The following is a 24,246-nucleotide window of genomic DNA, read 5'->3' on the forward strand; positions in this document are numbered from 1 at the left end:
TTGACTAGAAGAAGGGATCGGTTAGTAGGACATGTGTTGAGGCATGAAGGGATCACAAATTTAGCATTGGAGGGCAGCGTGGAGGGTAAAAATCGTAGGGGGAGACCAAGAGATGAATACACTAAGCAGATTCAGAAGGATGTAGGTTGCAGTAGGTACTGGGAGATGAAGGAGCTTGCACAGGATAGAGTAGCATGGAGAGCTGCATCAAACCAGTCTCAGGACTGAAGACCACAACAACAACAATACTATTGCAAGGGCTTCAAGTTTGGTAACAGAGTAATTACTTTCACTTTTTGATAGTACCCTGCTACCAAAGGCGATTGTTCTGTGTACTAATTTTCTGTCTTGTTCAAACTCCTGAAACTACATAACTCCCAAACCGTCTTCGCACTCAGTGGCCATACAAAAATCCTGTGATAAGTCAGTATATGATAAAATAGGAGCATTGATAAGTGCTGCCTTCAAATTATTGAATTCTCATTCTGCACACTCATCCCACACCAAGGGGGTTCCTTTTCCTGTCAATTGGCAGAGTCTGGGACTAACTAATTTTTCCACATATATAAACTTTTTATAGAAATTTATTACCCCTAGAGACCCTCTCGGTTGTTTTCTGTTTGTAGGAGTGGTAAACTTTGCAATTGCTGCCATCCTCCCTGGGTCTGGACTAATTCCTTCTCCTGTTACCTCGTGTCCCAGAAAGCTAACACTACTGCTCCCAAAAAGACTTGCCAATATTTGCATGCACCCCATACCTTTTCAAACTACCTAACACTTCCTCTAAGAGTTTGTTTCTCCCAGGTATTTTTTGCTATCAATATATTGTCTACATAACACATGATCTTCTCTTTTAACTCTTCACTCAATACTTTGCTAAGACCCCTGATAAATGCAGCTGAAGATATATTCAATCCAAAAGGGAGCCTTTTGAAATGAAAACACCTTCCGAAGGCAATAAATGCAGTGTGTTTTCAGCAGTCAGTATCAAGCTCTATCTGCCAAAAGCTCGATCACAAATAAAGTGAGGGAAACACCAAAACCCCATGAAATCTTTGAAGGTGCTCCTCAAGCCTTTCAGGGCGATCCGTTACTGGCACAATAATGTTATTTATTTGGTGCGAGTCTAACACCAGTCGAATTCCACCGTCCTTTTTGTCTACTATGCATAGTGGACTAGTATACTCAGATCTCGCTGCCTCAATTACACCTTTGTCCTCCATTCTTCGTAGTTCACCTAGAACCCTTTCCTGGTATGACCATAGGATGGCATAAGGAGGTACCCGAAATGGTCTGTTTCTTTACCTCAAATTTATATTGATACCCCTTAATGCATCCGGTTTTCGGTAAGATGATCTCTGCATTATTTTTGAGTGCAAACTCCAACCGTTGTGTGTTCATATTATCTATGTTTTCCAGATTCTCAAGTTTCGAATTAATCTTACTGTTAATTTCATTAATCTGCTCACGTTATGACTTGAAATCTGCTCCATTCTCATTATTTTTTTTCTTCACTCCTCCCTCTGAACTGTGTGTGTGTCTGTGAATTGAAGTTGTAAACAGCTCGCTGGTATTGGAACTTTTATTACCTTCTCATCAAATCTGATTTTTATTTTTCTCCTCTCCGTAACATTAACTCACCTCTTCCTAGATCAATGTTAGCTTTCTGCACTAAAAGAAAATCTACACCGATTGTTATATCAGCTGTTAATTTCTGTATTATGAACAGATTTGCAGTCATCTGGTGTCCTTGGCATTCAAAATCTAGACGTGTTTGTTGTGATGTTTCTGTACCCTTTCCAACTCACACCAAATAAATAACATTATTGTGCCAGTAACGCACCTCATACTGTTGTTTTTGCATTGGAAGCATCGGTGGATTAACTGAATCATTGCATTTAGTGAACAGTCTATCGGAAATAGCTGAGAGTTTTCTTGCACTATCTATTACAGCAGTACCCATAATTCCTCCAATTTGTACTTTTACCACCAGATAGGTTTCCTGTTTAGGTAATGTTTCATTTTCATCAAGTAATATCTCCCTCATGTCCTCATTCTATAATTATGTTATTGCTTGCGAGATGGTTTACGGTTGCATTTTCACTAGTGCCCATAGTCTGGCCTAGTCATTGTTCAGTCTACTTCATTTTGTCATACTCTCCCAGGGATAGGTGGTCTAATTTTGATTGATTGTTCCCGATTCCTGTTATTATTCATTCCACCCTATCCTTGATCAAACTGTTCACAAGTTTATCTATTATCACCCCATGATACGCAATTACCTTGTGGCTCCCACCTTCGTTCATTTTGTTGCGCATATTCCGTACCATAGTTCTTTCACTGTATGTTGTTCCCACTAAGATACCTATGGTCCATGTTTTGGTGAGGTGGCCAATTTACATTGTTTTGCCAATTATAGCCTCTATTATTTCCTCTGTTGTTCTCCCTTCTTTCACTTTGCCCTCTCTCTGCCTACGTTTTTCTCGCACCTGATGCTCATTGAAAGCGAACTCCATCTCTTAGGGTACCCTTGAATCCTTCATCACTTCCACATCGGCCGACGAGCATTTTCTGGTAGGAAATTGGCAACTTCATGTAACACAATCTTATGATCTCAGCAGGTGTGCATGGGTCATCCAAATACAGATTTTTCTTGGTCAAGTTTCCGAAATACTTCACCAGACTACGGAACCCTGAACTCTCCAAGCCTCTGCTCATCATTATTTCCTGTTTGATCCTGTCTTGTGTCTCCTTGTACCAGTATTTGTTTAAAAATGCGCTACGAAACTCTTCATATGATGTGCTTGTTTTTGCAATGTTCTGCATGCATTTGGCCGATGTTCCCTCTATATGTGAACATATGGAGTCCAGTTTGTACATCAGAGGCCAGTGAAGAGGTAATGATAACTCAAATTGTCCAGTGAAAGTTTTTGGGTGTAAAAACATTACCCTCATCTTTGTAATGCTGGAATTTTCGTACAGAGATAAAATGTTTAAAATCCAAAATTTCATTAGAATTTCTTACCACTCGACCTACCACATTCTCACTTGGTGCTAACATTTCCTGTCTACTGTTACCTTGGGCATCCTCTCTTCTACTCCGTCATGTTTTCATCATTGGAAAATGTCCCATGGTGCGCATTATTGGGTAACAGGTATGCATATGAAATATCTCATTGCTGTTCTCAGTATTTGCAATTTGCGACCCAGTCGTGCCCAGTGTAGACGCATGCGCCATATCTCTAGCGATATTTTGTTGCTGTGCAGATAAACTTTGTCTGTAGTTGGCGAGCAACTCTTACATTAGAGCACATTCCAATATCGTCTCGGCTTTGACATGATTGTACTGAATTTGAACTGTCTCTTTCGGTTTCTGTTATTTCCAAATCGCCTACTATTTCTTTTCTGAGATGTGATTTTTGACTAGGTTGCGACCTGACTTCCTGAGATAATCGCATAATTTAGATTTCTATGTTTTGTTTAAATAGTGAGAGCTCTTCGGTCAATGCCTTACTTCGTGCAATTTCTGTCTTTTTGCAGCTGTGTTATTTCTACTTGTTTCAAGCGCCTCTGTAACTTCGTTAATGCACTTCTACCTATCTTTGTCATATTTTCTGTCTTCGCTAATGTTTCAAGAGCAATCCACTTTGCACCCCCTCGCTAGTAATCTCGGCTCATTCGCAGCTCTTCTGACCTCCGCAATCTCTCATTCTAGTTTTCTTTCATGTGTCAATACCTCATTTTTCACTTCCGTCTTTGCATGTTTTATTGACTGAATCTCGACACGGTTTTGAATTTTATTTCCCATTTCTGAGCTGACCTTCTGAATTTTACTTCCCATTGCTTTTAGGTATAAAAGGATGTCCAACACACTTGCTTTATCTAAATCTTCTCTCCTATTGTGACTTCCTCTACTCTTAGGTGATCTTCTACCATTTTCCATTCTTGGTATTCAAGAAAGTCATCACCATGCACTCCTGAGATGCTGCCTCGTGATAGTCACTGACGGCAAGCTATCACGATTATTAGTTGTTAGGCATTCACTTGGACTCCCTACATTATAGTCCCGTATCTTTAAGATTGCATCAGTGTGTCACTGTTCCTAATCTTCACTATCAAATTGCCCACCACGGGCATGACTGTGTCTATCATCCTCAAAAAGTTCTCTTGGATCAGTATTCTCCTCTCCTGTTCCTTGTGCTGCTAACAAAGCTAACTCGTCCCATACACTTTCTTGACTATCCATTGTATCTGCCATTTCCATGTTGTTGCAAACAGTGATGTGTTGTGCTTTAGTCACTTTCGCCCTAGTTATCATGGAGTGATCCCTGATAAGTTCTTTTAAAAGTACACACAATTTACACTACCCACATTTATTATGTAACGGGCATGTAACATAAAATATAAACAACAAACAAGCCAAACTAATGACAACATCGTGAACTAGCAGTGTTACTACAATACAAACAAAATAAGATGACAAATGACACAACATAAATATCAATAAATTGCCGCCAGTGGGCTGAAGTGCAATGCCTCTGAAAAGAAATACAATAATACGCACAAATATTACTTTTAATGTTATCGCATGACTTTACCGCTGCAAACTATACAAGCAAGCTGGTGATCACTATCAATAACACCTAAACATTACAAATGGGGAAAAAATTTTCTGAAAATTTCCAAGGTTTCAAACCACTTTATGGCTACTATCAGGATACTCAAAGTAGGATCCTGGTAGGGTAAGCCATATCCAAGATGCTACTCCAGGCAGGTGTAAAATGAATGTGCACAATAGAAAATACTAAATGCGAAAATGAAGATTTGACCCTGTCTGACTACCCCCTGAATCAGAGTTTAGGATCTCTTTATGGTGATACTACCTCCTCCTCCTCCTCCTCCTCCTCCTTGTTCTTTAACATAAAAATTACAATATAAACATAAATGAATGATAAAGGGAACTAGTAACTACAAAATCATAAATGCTGTTTCTGCTTATATATTTATTGTAGATTAAAACCCCTTCATATGTTACAAACGTATGTATATTAATGTCTAGTTCACTTAGACACAAATGAGTTTCAAAATTAATATTAGTGATCAGTTGCCAAAATGTGTCACTTTTTTATGATTACGCTATCTAATATAAATAACGCGAGATGACTGACATCACGTACGTACCAAGCACTAGAAGACATTAGTTTCAAAGATGATCTACAGTGGTGTTCAACCTCAGTGGAAATAAGTTATGTGATCTCAGCTGTTTTGCTTTATAGCCCTAATAAGCTGAAGCAATTAGCAATGTCACGGTATGTACTGTGTCTGGTGCGTCGGTGATGCTTCTCGTTCATGTCTGTGACGACAGAATTATTCGAGCCACAAAATATAAAAACAACTCGTTCAAACACTATGACGGCAGAAAGTGGTCCTCTGACTAGTATAATCTAATACTGTCTTCTCCTCTCTGTGTTGTACAGACACACTAACTCCCAGCCACAAGGACAGAATTCAGATAATGTCTCTATGTGAGCATCGACAGTAGTAGTGCTCTCAATCACTGAACGCCGCGCACTCTACGCCAACTCCCTACACGGAGGCGAAGTCCAGAATCATATAAGTTTGCATCAGTACAGTGCCTAACCATTCTAACTGTAAAATCTCCTAAAAGCAAAGACAGCAAGTCCCTCTGTAGCAACAAAGCTGATACTGAAGTGACCGTCACACACGAGCGCAAAAAACGGAAGACCTCTTTCATCCACCGCTGGTTTCCCAGAAAAGCTTGGCTACCCTCCCTCGTAAAAGCAGAAGGCGAATCATATTCTCGAAACCACGGAATATTGTCCCTCTCTACAGATTATTCCGAACACTGACCAACCATATTTTAGTCTTTTGTTGTCCAGTGTGGAAAGTTAATGAGGAAATACCTACACCCATTAATTAGGAATTCATACAATGGTACGCTTCTCAGTGTGAAATCCTTGGAAATAACCCATTCTGTGTGATTTCAAAGTTAACGCCCCCTTGTTCCTCTCTGCTGCGTCCAAGACTTTGAGTTTCCGAAGTAGTATCCGGTTATCCTACTGGCCTCGGTAAAACAGCCAGCCAGTCGCTGCAGTGTTTTGCTTCAGCGCTCAGGTGCCCTAACCATCCGTCTTGGGTTACTTACTGTGTTAAGCAGGACCAACATACCTGTGCGGGGTTTTCCACCCAGGGCTTGAGTTAGGCGTGCCGTTTAATTTCCACTGGCGTTCCAACCTCTACTAGTATAGGCAATCATTCATAAGGCTGTTTTGATAACACTCCATCACCTCTTATGCTGTAAGCGTTAACAACTATTTACAAGGTATATGTAACAGTCAGTCTTCTTTAAATCATCATATATGTGATGTACAACCTATCAAGTGATACCTAATTCTGGTTTTAATTCACGGCAAGGTATGTAGATCAGTGCTTGTAAGGTGCGAAATTATAGCCACCTTACATCTACACTTCACAGTACCTACAGCTTTCCCAGTGGGTGAAACCCTTCACCACCTTTGCTTTGTGTGGCAGCCCGTGTTCACATTGACCTTCATTCACTACCTGCGGACACTACTCCAGCCTCACTCTATCCTCACTCTATCATCTTCAGTTTCACGACCTTCACACAGATCTTCACGTTAGTACCTTTGTGTACACTGACGGCTCTCCAACTGGCTGGTGTTGGGTGTGGCTTCGTCATTGGAACAAACGTTTTTCAGTATTGGCTTCTGGAACACTGCTCAGTATTTACAGCAGAGCTCTTTGCCCTGTATCAGGCCACAGAGTCATCCAGTGATAGTCTTTCTAATTGCGTCATCTGCTCTGACTCTCTGTGCCCTTCAAAGCGTCTTTGTGCTGTACACTGTCCATCCTTCAGTGCAATGGGGCTAGAGAAGCTGTCACTTGCTGACTCACGGAGCCACTGTGGTGTTTGTGGGTTCGTGGTTACGTTGGTCTGGCAGAAAACGGAGCCACTGATGGTGTTGCCGCCAAGGCTGCAGTCTTCATACCTCAGTCCGCTAGTTCTTACATTCCCTCCGATGATCTAAGTGTTGCCATCTGTCAACAGATGGTGTCAGTTCAGCATTACCACTGATTCTCCCTTCACAGGAACAAGCTCTGGGTTATTAAGCCTCTCCCAGTGGGTTGGACGACCTTCACTTGGCTGTCTCACCATGAGAAGATCATATAGGGCAATGTCTTTTTAGCTGTTGCCATTTATTAAGTGGGGCTCCCCCACCCTTTGTACTCATTGCGCTCCACCTTTGCTGGTCCACCATTTCCTTTTTTTTAACCACTCACATTCTCATTTGTTTGCCGTCTGAGTTACCGGATGTGTTAGTGAATGACACTGCATCTGTCAACTCCATTTTACTCTTTATCCATCGTAGCAGTTTGGAGAAGGCCATTTAATTTTTAGCTCAGGACGTCCGTTTCTCTATGGTGTATTTTTTCTCTCCACATCCCTGTTTTAGCTGTCACCTCTTCCATAGATTGGGATTAATGTGTAGTCGTTTTTAACTCCTCTTTCTTTTCATGTTCTGCAGTTCTGATGTGAGTGCATATGACCCTATTTGTTTTTGTGCCCTAAAACAGAACAACCAAACTTTGCTGCAAAAGGCAAAGGTCCTGAGTTGGTCTGGTGCAGTTTAAATCTGCCAGGATCTCTCTATCTCTCTCTCTCTCTCTCTGTCTGTCTGTCTGTGTGTGTGTGTGTGTGTGTGTGTGTGTGTGTGTGTGTGTGTGTGTGTGTGTTTCATTCTCTTAACATGTCCAAACTATGTTAACATGCTCTTTGCAACTCGATTATCTAACTTTTCTGCTCCAGTTTCCTCCCTACCATCTTCATTTCTCACTGTCTCGCCTTGTTTTCCATAACATACTACTTAGGAATTTCATATCACTGACATGGATTCTAGTCACCTCTAGTCATTGTGAAGGTCTCTGATGCTCTGTCAATGTGGGTGAAAGTACATCTTGCTCAGGGCTTCTTTAAACCTCATTGGTACCACTCTTCCCCAAACTGAACCCACCACACACTGAGAAGATGCATCATTTTATTGTACCCTTTTGCTGATAGCTACCTCATCCTTGATTCTTCAGTATCACACTACTGGGATATTTACAGTTGTCCACAGTTTCAATTATCCTGTTCTTTAATGTTAATTTTTCCTTAACCTCATGTCCCCTGGTTTCCTCCGTAGTCCTGCATTTCTCCACAGTGCATAGATGCCGTATTTCTCTGTTTCATTTAAGATGTCTTGTTATTATTGTACAGCCTTACTGTTGGTTCCCCACAACAGACCTTCCTCAAAGAGGCAATAGCTTCAGCTCCCTTCCTTTAACTTTTTTTTTCCCTGGCAAACTGGTCTTTCACTCATTTTTTCTATTTTGTAATTTCACTGGAATTGTGCTATATCTACTTCTAAAACCAACATGTTCCTTTGTCTGATTAGAAATTGTATTGTTTCTGTGCAGTTGGTGGGAAACTGTAGTAAACATCATGTACATTAAAGATAACAATTGTTTAGACGGTGATAAGCTAAATAAACTACTCCCTTCATACTAAAATTGTAAATCCAAACTGACAAATTGAATGCACATTGCAGCAACAGCGTCAACAGCAACAGCAGCAGGAGATGCTGTCAAAACTGATAGCAGCAAATCAGCATGTGCAGTTGGCTCAGAGACAGCAACAGCAGCAAGCTGTGCCGTCTCACATGGGGCATTTCACCGTGCCGCCTCCTGTACACCCGGTACTTCCTGCAGTTCCTCCTTCACTGTCACCTCTACCTCCAGAGCTTCAAGTTATGGTGAATAATGCTCAGCCCAGCCATGAACTTCTGCAGAGGCCTGAAGCCAAAGCAATATTACAAGGTTGGTGCATGTTTCTCTGCAGTTTTTTCATCAAATGATGTGAACCTTGTCACCAACTGTTTGTCTGTAAGTGGTATAAAAACATCTATGTGTAATTAATATCCTAAAAACCTGTGTTTGGTTGTAGCACACGTTCTGCTGTGCCACTGATATCAGAAATGTAAAAGAAAAAAAAGTGCGCTAATGAAATACTCAGTGGAATATGAATAATGGAAGAGATAAAGATAACATCTCACTTTCTTGATCAGACATTGCCATTGATAAACATGTAAACATGGTGAGTCACAGATAGGCACAACAGAGACTGTTTTTGGCCAAACAGAAACAAACACAACACAACACAACACAACACACACACACACACACACACACACACACACACACACACACACACACAGAGAGAGAGAGAGAGAGAGAGAGAGAGAGAGAGAGAGAGAGAGAGAGATGCGCACCTGCAAACAGTCTCTGGCTGCTGACTCAGCATCCCTGCTATATTGAGTAGCAACTATTCTTTTCATAATATTGGATTTTTTCCATGGTATGATTTAAACAGAATGAGGACATTTATAGCTCCCAGAGGAATCCTCCAGATATATTTTCTGCATGTGGTGCCTCACAGGTTGTAAGTATTTGGGAGAAACATACTATTTTAGAAATGCCAAAAGCAGCTGACAAATCTTTAACGTCAGACTTAAGTGATCTGATAATATTCATGTATCATAAACAGCTTGAATGGCAAATTTCTTATGGTAATATACTTTACATAATTAACAATATCAGTGCATTCTGCTGTCAATTATATAATGTACTTTATAGTTGACACAAGGTGGTTTTTATTTTCCTTGGAAATGCAGTAACAACATTGCTGTGTAGGCTAGTATAAATAGTTTTGATACCCGAAGGAGACTGGTGGTGGCCGAGTTTTGTGCAGTGCACAATGATGTGTGCTTGTGGATACTTAGGAGGAGGAGGAGGAGGAGGAGGAGGAGGGGGGGAGGGGAGGGGGGGGAGGGGTCAGTGGAGTAGCAGAGGAAGAAGACGGTGATTGTACACTGAATGAAGTTCGGGAGACAGGTGGAATTGAATGTGGGGACAAGACACAGAATTGACCACCCAGTGGTGGAACACTCCACTGAATGCAAAATGATTGATCTCAGTGGTTATTTAAGAACTCTGGCTGCATATATCCTTCCTCTAGCACGAGTTCTTCATAATTACATAGTTATTCATGTAGAACTTCCTTTAATCTTATACTACTCCATGCCTCAAATCTTCACCAGCACCTGCCCCAGATCCACCACCCCACACCTGCCCAAGGACTCTAACCTCTAGTTCTGCACTCACGCCCATCTCCATGCAGTCAACATCTTCCTATGTTTTATTTCCCCCTCACGTATTATTGTGCATTCTGCACAGGTCCTGCCTGTGATCAGATTGAGTTCAGAGGATACACATTCCTACCCTGTGTACTTGCTGCCTCTACCTCCCAGCCATTGGCCACCTTTCGCCAACTCTCTCCCACTCCTTGCCTCCTTTCTTTCCTTGCCTGCTCTGTGATGAGTTGCAGTGCCAGCACAGTATCGTCAGCTGGGACAATGTAGCCATGTGGGAATGGAAAGCAAAATATTGTAGGACAATAGCCATAGCAATAATTCTAGGACTGTTACCGAATACTGCAAGTAGTAAGTTAGAAAGAGCAGAAAATTGAGAATGTAAAGGTCTTCAGTTATCACTGTTAATAAATATCCAGTTAAAATTAAAAATGGTACAGTAAAAATATTAATCTAATACACCATCCATAGTAATGCTGGTGCTCAGAGGAAATTGGGAAATTGCAGCTACATATCTCTCTATCTCTCTCTCTCTCTCTCTCTCTCTCTCTCTCTGAAATTATGTGAAGTTCAATTAATTGATGGTGATAAAAGCAAGAGAGTAAAAGTTGTGCCTAACTTTACTTATTGAAAGGCTCGAGTCTAGTTCATTGTAATTGTCAGGATGAAATCATGAATCATGTAACCATTCTTTGACTTTTAATGTGCTGCATGCAAATGAACTATGAATGGAGTAACCAGTTTGATGCTGGAACTCTCAAGCTTTAGTAAGTGTGGGGCATAAATAAAATATATTGCTTAAAGTTGTCCATTCCTCCCCCCCCCCCCCCCCCCCACACACACACACACACACACACACACACACACACACACACACACACACACACCGGGGGGCACCCGGCTCTATGGTGCGTGCGTCCTTGGTGCCCACGGGGCCCCAGCCCTTGCAGCACTGCTTCTCTTTCAGTGCTGCTTGTCTCCTCTTATTTTGTCCTTTTCCCCTCTCTTGGGAAGATGTTTCGTGCCTCCATGGGCTCTTGAAGCTCATTTGTGTTGGTTTACTTGTAGGACTCTTCTCTCTTGTACTGCTCCTTCCCTATACTGTCCTTTCCCTGTATCGCTCTCTCCCCTCCTTCCTCCGCTGCAGTGTTTGAGGCCATTCTTTCTTTCCTCCTTACCTTTTCTTCTCCTCCCTGTGTGTACCTGATGGCCACCCATGTGTTTGACACACAGCAGGAGATGGGTAATTGCCAGCTCCGGATTGGCATTGTGAGGTAACAGGCGAATTGTGACACCCTGAAAATATTCTAAGTTGGCGTGGCCGCACAGGACATTTGTCAAAGCCGCAGTCTGGCTGCGACCATGTGGTGTGGGACGTTAGCTTAGCAACCGTGTGATGCCGCACAACGGCCGGTCTCGCCGTGTGGCTGGGAATTCCGCTGTGATGAGGACAGTGCTTTGTGTCGATGAAGGGGATGCCTATGTCGGGAGTGCCAAAGATGACAGACTTCGTGAAACCTTAAGTGCAGGCATTTCACACTTCATATAGACATTAATAGTAGCCAGATGAATCATGGTACTTCAAAAAGGAACATGTACATTACTATTATTTGCACAATGACTCTGATTGTGTAATCAGATTTCCAAAATTTAAGTGCTTCATCCAATTTCGTCGATGGGCATGTCTTTAGAAAGCTATTAGTGTAAACCTAAATTGGTATGTATTACAGGCATGTAATTACAGGCATGTAATTACAGGCATGTAATTACAGGCATGTAATTACAGGCATGTAATTACAGGCATGTAATTACAGGCATGTAATTACAGGCATGTAATTACAGGCATGTAACTTGAATAGTACATGAGTTATTGGAGGTAAAAGTGGCAGATTACTATCGATAGTGGCAGGCCATAAGTACTCCACAGTTACACGAAAAAAAGGTTGCAGCATGCTTATAAATATATTTATTCATCTATGTCTTCGTTTATATCCAATATACAGGGTAGTCCATTGATCGTGACCGGGCCAAATATCTCACAAAATAAGCATCAAATGAAAAAACTACAAAGAACGAAACTTATCTAGCTTGAAGGAGGAAACCAGATGGCGCTATGGTTGGCCCGCTAGATGGCGCTGACATAGGTCAAACGGATATCAACTGCGTTTTTTTAAATAGGAACCCCCATTTTTTTATTACATATTCGTGTAGTACGTAAAAAATACAAATGTTTTAGTGGTCCACTTTTTTCGCTTTGTGATAGATAGTGCGGTAATAGTCACAAACGTATGGCCCACAATTTTAGATGAACAGTTGTTAACAGGTAGATTTTTAAATTAAAATACAGAACATAGGTACGTTTGAACATTTTATTTTGGTTGTTCCAATGTGATACATGTACCTTTGTGAACTTATCATTTCTGAGAATGCATGCTGTTACAGCGTGATTACCTGTAAATACACATTACTGCAATAAATGCTCAAAATTATGTCCGTCAACCTCAATGCGTTTGGCAATACGTGTAACGACATTCCTCTCAACAGCGAGTAGTTTGCCTTCCGTAATGTTCGCACATGCATTGACAATGTGCTGATACATGTTGTCAGGCGTTGTCAGTGGATCACAATAGCAAATATCCTTCAACTTACCCCACAGAAAGAAATCCTGGGATGTCAGATCCTGTTAACGTGCGGGCCATGGTAGGGTGCTTAGACGACCAATCCACCTGTCATGAAATATGCTATTCAATACCGCTTCAACCGCGCACGAGCTATGTGCCGGACATCGAACATGTTGGAAGTACATCGCCATTCTGTTTTGAAGTGAAGCATCTTGTAGTAACATTGGTAGAACATTATGTAGGAAATCAGCATACATTGCACGATTTAGATTGCCATCGATAAAATGGGAGCCAATTATCCTTCCTCTCATAATGCCGCACCATACATTAACTCTCAGAGGTCACTGATGTTCCACTTGTTGCAGCCGTCGTTGATTTTCCGTTGCCCAATAGTGCATATTATGCCAGTTTACGTTACCGCTGTGGGTGAATGACGCTTCGTCGCTAAATAGAATGCATGCAAAAACTTGTTATCGTCCCATAATTTCTCTTGTGCCCAGTGGCAGAACTGTACATGATGTTCAAAGTTGTCGCCATGCAATTCCTGGTGTGTAGAAATATGGTACGGGCGCAGTCGATGTTGATGTAGCATTCTCAACATCAACATTTTTGCGATTCCAGATTCTCGCGCAATTTGTCTGCTACTGATGTACGGATTAGCTGCGACGGCAGCTAAAACACCTACTTGGGCATCATCATTACTTGCTGGTCATGGTTGACGTTTCACATGTAGCTGAACACTTCCTGTTTCCTTAAATAACGTAACTATCCAGCGAATGGTCCGGACACTTGGATGATGTCATCCAGGATACCGAGCAGCATACATAGCACACGCCCGGGGGACATTTTCATCACAATAGCCATACATCAACACTGTATCAACCTTTTCCGTAATTGGTAAACGGTCTATTTTAACACGGGTAACGTATCAGGAAGCAAATACCGTCCACACTGGTGGAATGGTAGGTGATACCACATACTTACACGTTTGTGACTATTCCAGTGCCATCTATCACAAAGCGAAAAAAGTGGTCCAACTGAAACATTCATGTTTCTTTATGTACTACACGAATATGTAATAAAAAATGGAGGTTCATAGTTAAAAAAAAATGCTGTTGATATCCGTTTGACCTATGGCAGCCCCATCTAGTGGGCGAACCATAGCACCATCTGGTTTCATTCTTCGTAGTTTTTTCGTTTGATACTTATTTCGTGAGATATTTGGCCCAGTCACTATCAATGGATTACCCTGTATACTATTCATGAAGAAATTGGTTAAATATTTACTATGTTTTAGAAAGCACAGGCATTAAGCTACTGGCCCACCTTTTGTTGCTGTTCCTTTGATATATGTTTGTTTAATTTGTTTATGTATTTAATATTGTGTGTTAGAGCTTGTTTATGGTCCAGCCATAGGAATATTTACTTAATTTCAAGTGTTTAAATGTAAATCCAGTGTTTCGTATGTGCTTAAATATGTTTGTGAGTGTACGTTCACTTCGAGACATTGAGGGAGTGCTCTAGCCAATCACAGCGCTCGTTAATGGTGAGACTGTATGGAAGTGGGGGGAGGGGCATTGTTTCGAGAGAGGACACGGGGGTAGTTGGGAAGTGCTGGAGAGGACAGCACTGGACATGGGAAGTGTTGGATGCGACAGACGCACTGTCTGCGGAAAGACTTGGACCCTGGAGCAGTTTGTGCGTGGTCACGGCAGATAGATATACTTCGGAGTGCCGACTTGTGCACTTGTGAGATTTCTGTGGCTTCTGCAGTGAAGACGTGTGTGCATTTAGAAGTGAATATCTCACGAGCTATGTTGTTCATAACTAATTACGTGCAGTAGGAATCTATTGTTTCCCTGTTACTCATTTATATTTTATATAATTGCTGGGACCATAGACACCAATAAGTGTTTTGCAGAAATATTCCGCATTCTCAAAAGTACTTCTTCTATCGTACTCATCATTTAAAGTCGTTAAGATAGTACCTACAGATTTTATTTAATTGCAATCTTCCATGTATAAATTTACATGTTACTTTCATAATTCGCAATTGCCGAGTGATAGAAACCTTCGACCATTAGATTCATGTGTGGATTCTTATCGCATACTGTAGACTCAGTGGTATTTGGCCTGTAATGCAGCAAGTACATATCCCAGCCCCTAGACAACGAAACCAGCCAAAACTTTTAATATTGCAACTTTGAGTCAGAGGGTGCGTAGTCATTTGAAAGCCCACAACTTTAAGGGCCCGCACGAACCCCCTGGTACACGCCAGGCACAGGGAGGGGTGATTGCCTGAGCTGTTACCTTCCTTCTCTGCCAGTTGTTCCCTTCGTCTGTCGTTCGGGAGGTGTGACCGAAGGTGAGGACAGTCACCTAAGGCGGGGGGCTCCGCTTTGGAGGGCTCCTGGCTGCTGGAAGGACGCTGGCAATTGTGGGGGACTTCTTCCCAATGACTGACTTCCCTTCTTTTTCTCAGTGTGTTTCCCATAAACGAAAGTGGAATGAGGCTCCTGCCTCAATGTCTCTTCCTGTTGCGCCTCAATATTTAGTAGTCTCAGGTTTAGACGAAAACCAGACTTTTGCTACTGTTAACCCCTTTGTTATACAGAAAGGCGTGGATGGCATCGCTGGCCCTGTGAAGTCATGCTCTCATCTGCACAATGGTACTCTGCTTTTGGAACTTGATAGTGCTCTCCAGGCCCAGAAACTACTCAAGGCCCAAATCCTCCATGAAGATCCGATAAAAGTGGAGGCTGACAGGACACTTAACTCGTCCCGCAGTGTTATCTACGCCCGGCTGTTGGATGGTTTGATGGAGGACGAAATAACTAATTATCTATCGCATCAGGGCGTTACTGCTGTTCATAGAGTTATGGAGAAGGAAGCTGCCGATTTGGTGCACACTCACACATTGTTCCTGACTTTCGATCGGTTAATGCTTTCTACCAAGATAAAGGCAGGCTATGAAGTCATCTGTGTGTGCCCTTAACATCCCAATCCGTTACAGTATTATAAATGCCACCAGTTCAATCATACCAGCACGTCGTGCAAAAACGCAGCCAAATGTGTCATTTGTAGCAGGGATGCACCCTCTTTGGGGCTCGCCTGTCGCCTGCCCGAGAGGTTCTCTTTTGGTGGATCTTCTTAATCATCTTAATCTTGTGTGCCTTAACACTGGCGAAGCCATGTATCTCTGATTCCACGCAGACTTATTCCCACTTAGACCTCTCGCTCTGCTTTGCGCAGCTCGCTCGACGTCTCGAGTGGTGTACTCTTTCCTATACTTACTCGAGTGACCACTTCCCTTGTGTGACTCACCTGTACAGTCGTACCCTGCCACAGCAACCCGCTTATTGGAAATTCTCTCTTGCTGACTGGAGGCTATATTTCTCCTTGGCAGTCTTTGACAAACAGTCGTTTCCCAGCTGTGATGATGAGGTCGAGCACCTCTTGGACGTTATTCTCTCGGCCTTGATGGACTTTGGAGTGCGGCAATGTGATTCATGTCTGACATGTGCTTCGTGTCTTTCACCGTCGCCCTACGTTAACAAACTGCATCCGCTATAAGCAACTACATGCGCAGTGCCACCTCAATATTAAGGAAAGCAAGAAAGCATGCTGGGTTTCCTTCACCAGCTCGTTCAACAGATTTACTCCGTCCTCTCTCGTTTCGGGTGACCTGTGCTGGCTTTCCGGGACTACTGCCTACTCCCCGATTCCTGGTCTGACTGTGGCGGAAAAAGTCAGTCGACCCTGTCGATGTTTCAAATGCTTTGGGCCGGTACTTTGTGGAGGTTTCGAGCTCTACCCACTACCATCCTGCCTTCCTTCTTCGGAAACAGGCGGAGACGGCTCATGCAACCTCTTTCCTCTCTCTGAATCGAGAATGCTACAATACTCCTTTTACTATGAGGGAGCTCGAGTGTGCTCTCTCCTCATCCAGGTCTTCTGCTCTTGGGCCCAATACAATCCACATCCTCATGCTGCAGAATCTTCCTCCTGCGGGGAAAACGCTTTCTCCTCGATACCTACAACCATATTTGGACTGACGTATTTCCCACACTTTGGCATGAAGCTATTACTGTTCGCCTACTTAAGCCTGGTAAAGATAAATCTCTTCCTTCCAGCTATCATCCAATTTCCCTTACCAGCAGCATTTGTAAGGTGATGGAACGCATGATCAATGGTCGATTAGTGTGGTGGCTTGAGTCACACCATTTACTCACTAATCTTCAGTGTCGGTTCCGAAAGCGTCGCTCAGCGGTTGATTATCTTGTCATCCTGTCGACATTCATTATGAATAATTTTCTGCAGAAGCGACAAACAGTGGCTATTTTCTTTGATTTGGAGAGAGCCTATGATACCTGTTGGCTGACAGGCATTCTACGTACTATGCACACATGGGGCCTACGCGGTCGTCTTCCCACTTTCATCTGTGAATTTTTAACAGACTAAGTTTTCCGGGTACATGTAGGTTCCTCCTTACCCCACACCTTTTCACAGGAGAATGGGGTGCCTCAGGGCTCTGAGTGTCGTCCTCTTTGCCATAGCCGTCAACCCCATTATGGACTGCCTTCCAGCTGGCATTTCCGGCTCTCTTTTTGTTGACTACTTTGCTATTTATTGCAGCTCCCAGCAGACGTGCCACCTGCAATGCTGTCTCCAGCGTTATCTGGACCACCTCTGTTCGTGGAGTGTCACAAATGGTTTCCGCTTTTCTGCTGCCAAATCAGCTTGCGTCAACTTCTGGCAGTACAAGGCGTTTCTTCCACCATCCTTGCGACTAGGCCAAAATGCTCTCCTGTTCGTGGATGCAGCGAAGTTCTTATGGCTTACATTCGGTAGGAAACTCAGTTGGTCTCCCCACATGTCCTACCTGGTTTCACACTGCACCCGGTCTCTCAGTGTACTTTGTGTATTGAATGGTGCCCCTTGGGGAGCTGACCGGACTGTCCTCCTCCGCCTGTATCAATCTCTTGTCCGCTCGAAGTTTGATTATGGATGCGTTATCTACTCCTCTGCACGGCTATCTATGTTAAGACGTCTAAATACAATACACCATTTGGGGATCCGTCTCGCCACTGGTGCTTTCCGTACCAGCACTGTTGAGTCTCTACGCAGAAGCCGGTGAACTACCACTGTCATACCAGCGCGACCTCCTACTCAGTAGGTATGCGTGTCGGCTTTCTTACATGCCGGATCACCCAACCTTTGACGACATTCTTGACCTCCAGTACGAGATGTACATTTCTTCCCGCAGCCTCCCAGTGTCCGCTTTGTTCACCTGCTTTGCCACTTTCTGAATGGAGGAGAGCCCTCCAGCATCTTGGCTTCAGACACAGGTTTGTGTTCGTTTTGACCTCAGCTCGTTCCCGAAGGATTCGACTCCCGAGCTGACCTATCGTTGCAAATTTCTCAAACTTCGCTCACAACTTGCCGATCGCATATTTTTGTACACTGATGGTTCCAAGTCCGCCCATGGTGTTGGCTGTGCTTTTGTCGTCGGGGCTGATAAGTTTCAATACCGGCTTCTCAACCAGTGCACAATGTTTATGGCAGAGCTTTTTGCCCTCTATCAGGCTGTTCACTATGTCCGGAGGCACCAGCTCACTCGCTGTGTGATCTGCTCTGACTCCCTAAGTGCCCTTCAGTCTAGATGATCCCGATCCAGTCCACCCCATCATACGACGGATCCAGGACTGCCTCCATTTGTTCCTGAATGGGGGAGCCTAAGTGATGTTCATGTGGGTTCCTGGCCATGTTGATGTGCCTGGGAATGACGCTGCTGATGCTTCAGCCAAGGCCGCAGTCCATCTCGGTCGGCCTGCCTCTTACTCTGTTCCCTTGCAAGATATTTGTACTTTTCTCTATCAGCGTATCACGTCACTTTGGCATGACCATAGGTGCTCCCTTCATGGGAACAAACTCAGAAGTCAAACCTCTTCCCAACAGCCTGGTCAACTTGACTTTTTCCCGGCCATCTCGGCGTGAGGAAGTAATGTTAGCTCGGTTGCAAATAAGGCACTGCTGCTTTAGTCACCTCCACTTGAGTGGCAACCCTGCACCCAGCTGTCCTTTCTGTAGCCAGCCATTAATGGTCACATTTCCTGATCCTCTGCTCCTATTTTAGCCAATTACCTCTGTGTCGGGCTGCTGCCCGCTTTCCCGGACATTTTAGTGGATGATGTGCGAGCTGTGGCTCGCATTAAAAAGCGGTAATATGACAAGAGATTTGATTTCTACCTGGTGACTCTGGTGTCTTGTCAATGTCTTTTAGATACTCTTCTGTAACGTCTTGATGTTTTAGATTTGTTTTTTCTTCCTTTTTGTATTGGATCTCGCCACAGTTTTTTACACTCGCAGTCCCAGCATTCTATGGTTATGTACTGGGTGCTTATGACCTTGGATGTTTTGCACTCTAAAACCCCAAACAAAAAATATGAAATAGCATGTAGGAATAGTTCTCCTAATGACAAATTAACGTGAGGAAATTTAACATTTAGTTTGCATCACTAACCTGTGACTGCCACAGTTTTCTGCCTGAAATATGTTTACATACGTTGTATGTAACCTATATTTCACACACCTGATGCGGATATTAAGGGCAGATTGTAAATCAGTTGAGTGTGTGGCAGCTAAAAATCAAACTTCATATCAGAGTGAATTTTTTTAGTAAACTTTGCACTACCATTAATGAACTCATTGATGGTTGGGTGCTGAAACCCTTGTCTGTCCCATCTTCTGATGTCCAGGATGAATATTATGTTTGAAAGGATAAGTAGCTGTGCACAGTATTTAACAGCTGTGTCGTTGGTCACTATTGGGTGGTTGGTGTACAAATTAACTTAGATTAATCATCAATGGCTTTTTGTTTTATTTTCACTTCAAATTCCTTCTAATTTTAAACTTTAAATTTTATTACATATTCATTTAATGTTGTATGTGTTGGAATATCTTGGAAGGTATTGTTTTGGTGATGTTTAAAGTCTCCTTCTACCACTTTACAGCATTAGAAAAATTTGCACCTTACTCTGATATACTCCATTTCTTGCAACTTCCAGGTTTGAGGTATGGTGAAATAACATCACACCACTTAGTTCAACAGCTGCAAAATCCAGCCATGCAACATCGTCACAGGGAGGTTCTCTTGAGCATATTAAAGATGCAAATGCAGCAAGGTGAGAAACTGTTTTCTGTGATTTGTGCCTCTATTATTTTCGTGTTTATATCTGTCCTAGCAAAGAATATTTTACAAAATTGTGTATGTTTGAGATGCAGCAGGTTCAGTTTTTGTACAAGCTATAATAATGTTTTAATGACTTAGCTAGTAAGTAGATGCTCGTAGTCAAAAAAACTCTGTATTCATGTTTCAAGTTTTGTGTTTCACCTGATAAAGTGTACACCTTGCCAGTTCAACCCATGTAAGGCTGTTGTTAACTTCATTCCAAACACTGATTTGATTGTGCACATTGCTAAAGTCTCTTCATTGCTGCATAGCAACAGTTTATATTATTTTGTACACATTGCTAAAGTCTCTTCATTGCTGCATAGCAACAGTTTATATTATTTTGAACCTTCTTGCTGTAGCAAAAGATTGGTATCTCTCTACAATTTTTGTCCCCCACATTTCACACCTTCACCAAATGAGCTGTTACTAGATGCCTTAGGCTGTCACTGTGTTCCTCCTCTCATTAGGTTGTCATCAATTTCTTTTTTTTCCTTGTTTCAGTTCCGTACTTCATTACTCAATCTAAATTCCAGAAACTTCTATTCTCCTGTCTGAATGGTTTGTTGTCTACACTTAGCTGTTCAAATGTTATTAGGTCTGAGGCTCAGTTTATACAGAAAAGATGTAGCACAGATGCCCGACAGTGGCGAGTCAGTTAAGTGGTGTGAACAGGACATGCTGAATTCACACTGAACTGATGGTGACAAAGGGATGTGGGATGGTTGTACTGTGAATAGACCAGAATGTCTTGTTACATGGAGATAGTGATGCACTGCACCTTTTGTAACTCGTAAATGTTGAGCAGAGAAGAAGATATTGGGTACAGCCTTTGAGGAAAAAAAGAAAGAAATATGGCATATTGGACGTAATGAAGAACTGAAGTTACATCCTCAACATTTCCAGTCTTTTTATAGAATGTCTCAAAAGTGTTTCTGTATTGTGTTAGACAAAGTGAAGGACAGCATTCAGAGGAAAGCAACAGATGTGGAATGTTTGTCATAATTCCTATTTTTCATAAGTTTTTCATTTGCACGTCCTACCTACTGATTTTGTGAGAGATATTAGAATGTTAGGACATTTTTCCAAAATCTCATTAGTAAATATTTCACTGCTGTAGATCAAAACGTCTCATTACAGGACATAGTTTCATACCCTGCGATAAAGATTTTACCCTTACAGAGAGTAACAAAATATCCTTTCACGCAGAAAACTGGATTTGTCATTGCCAGTGTCAAGGACAGTAGTCTTTTTCTGCAAGATGGAACCAGAGGATTTCGGGCATTTTAGTGCACTAGACTGTGGGATGCACTGATACTACACGTTCAGAGTAACAGTATGCCAGGCTACACATTTCAACTGACAACCCTACTGCATAAAGGGAAAGGAAAAGTCAAAACATCCAGCAACTATGGATTTGTCAAAGCTTTGCAAAGAAGTTAAGGGGTACTGGGAAAAGAAATCTGGCACTAGATAACATATGTTTTCTGTATCTCGTGTGATAAAAATCTGCCACTATAAAGTACGGAGAAGAAAGCCTTACTTGACACGTGACAGTATATCCCAGCTGAAAAACAGATTTTCTGTGAGCAAGTGCAAAGTGAATAGTGAATTTGTTCACCTGTCTGGAAAAATCCATTGATTAGGGACAGAAAATGTAGTGATGAGTGTACATGGTTAATGGGATTACAACCGGAATAGTGATAAATTTTTCCGTATCTCCCTGCACTGCTTGTGCAGATTTGTGTTGCAGTAAACATTGTTTTAAACATGTCTTGTTGTACTTCCTCAAAATAAGGTTTCTATTTCTGCAAAGAGTAACACAGAAAAATGTGTTCCGCAGCACAACATTGTAACTGCACAGATTTGACATTGTTTATTGAGTAAAATAAAAAAGATAGTGCTATTTTGTCAAAGATAACATGAGGAACTATGTAACAAATGTGTAAATATGCAAAAGACATTTTATCTCACATACATTGCCTGCATCTAAGCCCAAATATGAAAGCATAAAATAGGTAGGCATAAAACATCCAGAACACAGTACACTAGATACTTGTATATCAATGGAGAAATTCCATTTCTCAGTCATTGGTCGCCCTAACAAACACCATTTGTTCAACTATATGTGCACAAAAAGAGTTGGTGAATGTTCTGTGAATTAAACTTAGTTTAAACAAGAAAAATTTACGTATCCAGGATATAACCAACTTTGCTGCTGGATCTGCCATTGTGTGCCTCTAGTTTTAAAATGAAAATAACTCATAATGCAATACTAATGTAAAATGTGATTGTAACTGACTCCATAAACCACATATGAAAGAGAAACAAGAGCCAAAAATCCACGTAACGTGCAGCTATAACATAAAGCATTGCGCGTCATATTTCTTCGGGGCCAAATGTCAATATATCACTTATTTACTTGGGGCTGGAAAGAGGTATAACTCTCCTTCCACTGTTCAAAACAATTTCAATATGTTCGTTATATCTAGCACATAGCAGCCTATGTCCTAAAACCCACCATACATAATCTGGTCCTTGATGACATTCTTCATTGCGAACTTTTCAAAATATGCCTGGTGATTCTTATTTCAAAAGTATCAAAGTAACTATGGGGAGATAACGAAAATAAAACCAGTTCGCTATCAAGTTCTGATGTCAGGATTATAAAATGCTGCAAAATTTTTTTACCCAGTAATTTCCTCAAAATCTACAGTGTGTGTAAAGCAGAGAACATGCACTTCACAAAAAGTCTTACAGAGAAGCCATCAACAGAAATGGATGTAGCTTTTTCATCTACATAGAGAGTTTTTTAGCCACTGCGGATGACTTCAAATTAATGAAAACAGCAGTGCTCCACTTGAACATCTCTGCCACTCATGTCTGCAAACGGACATGACACAATCCACAATGACACACGTGTCCACCAAAACCATGTCACATCCCCGCCACGCTGTTTCTGTGAGATTTGGGCTGAAGGAACAATTTAAAGGTTCCCTTTTATGTTCTTAACCCTCCTACTACCAGAACTTTTTTGTGACACTGAGTACCGCTGGGGTCAATATGACGCCAAGTAATTAACATGAGATATATTGGCAGAATTTTATTTATTTTAATGAACTGACATAAAAGCATGCATTACTGACTGAAACCAGGTAAACTATGTATATAAGCACTTAAAGATATTGTCTTAAACCTCGATCTTATAGATCCTTACATTTAAAACAAAGTATCTCTGAATGTTGTTTACAGACAAAAGAAAAGCATCTTCTGCAAATTTCTGAATGTTTTCTGTCCACTGAACATTCACTTAGGGAGTACCATCCACGTTTTGCCCCTGTATGCACTTTTGCTGAAGGAGAAGGACGAGAAAGAGAAGCTTCGCTATGCCAACTTCTGTTTTTCTGTACTAGACTTGTTCCCAGTTTCAGAAGAAATTCTCTTTTGTAGTTGGTTTTTGTATTCGTCATGTTTTAAGTCCAGCCAATTTATGAAAGCATTTAGGGCACTAATATCCAAAATACTATAAAATAGCTACGGTGTCATACATTTTGTGCTGTAAGTCCGGACTAACTTTTCTGTTCTCTACACCTGATTTAGTTGCATTATAGTCTAGTATTATAATAGGTTTTACTGCTTCACCGTTACCTATTTCCTCTCTGAAATTAGTATTCAGCAATGTCACTATCTTGCCCTTTTTTGGGCAATAGGAGACTATTGTAGCTGATCCCTGGAATCTGAAGAGACCTGAAGCTGCAGTTCTTCCCCTTGCTTCGATAAATTCTGCAGGTAGTCCACGATAACTTTTACTTAGTGTTCCTAGCAGAGTTACTTGTTTTCATTCTAGTTCCTTTGCCAACTCAAAGCTTGTAAAGAAATTATCTGTTGTGATATTTCTACCACTCCCAGATAAATGTTCTGTCAGTTCTAACATTACCCTTTCTCTCTGATTTATTTCTCTAGGCTGGCCTTCACCCTTTCCTGTGTACATCTGCAGGTGTGTGATATAGTAATTAGTGCTGTCACATGCAGCCCATATCTTCATACCATACTTTCCAGCTTTTGAGGGGATGTAGTGGCGAAATGGACACCTACCCCTATGAGTTACCAGTTGCTTCTCTCTTGAGATCTGTCCATTTGTGACCGAAAGTAATGTTACTTTCTT

At 41.8% G+C, this 24,246-nt stretch overlaps 1 protein-coding gene across 8 annotated transcripts in view; it reads left to right on the forward strand.

The window, feature by feature from the left end:
• LOC126100417 (eukaryotic translation initiation factor 4E transporter-like) overlaps positions 1-24,246 on the forward strand; it is a 274,981-nt gene that overhangs the window by 189,277 nt on the left and 61,458 nt on the right. For all 8 annotated transcript variants that reach the window (XM_049911013.1, XM_049911014.1, XM_049911020.1 and 5 more), the window contains 2 exons: positions 8,631-8,898; positions 19,918-20,034. In XM_049911013.1, coding sequence (XP_049766970.1) covers positions 8,631-8,898; positions 19,918-20,034 — 385 coding nt within the window. The remainder of the gene's footprint in view (positions 1-8,630; positions 8,899-19,917; positions 20,035-24,246) is intronic.

The sequence above is a fragment of the Schistocerca cancellata genome, chromosome 9 (genome assembly GCF_023864275.1).
Source record: "Schistocerca cancellata isolate TAMUIC-IGC-003103 chromosome 9, iqSchCanc2.1, whole genome shotgun sequence".
Classification (NCBI taxonomy): Eukaryota; Metazoa; Arthropoda; class Insecta; order Orthoptera; family Acrididae; genus Schistocerca; species Schistocerca cancellata.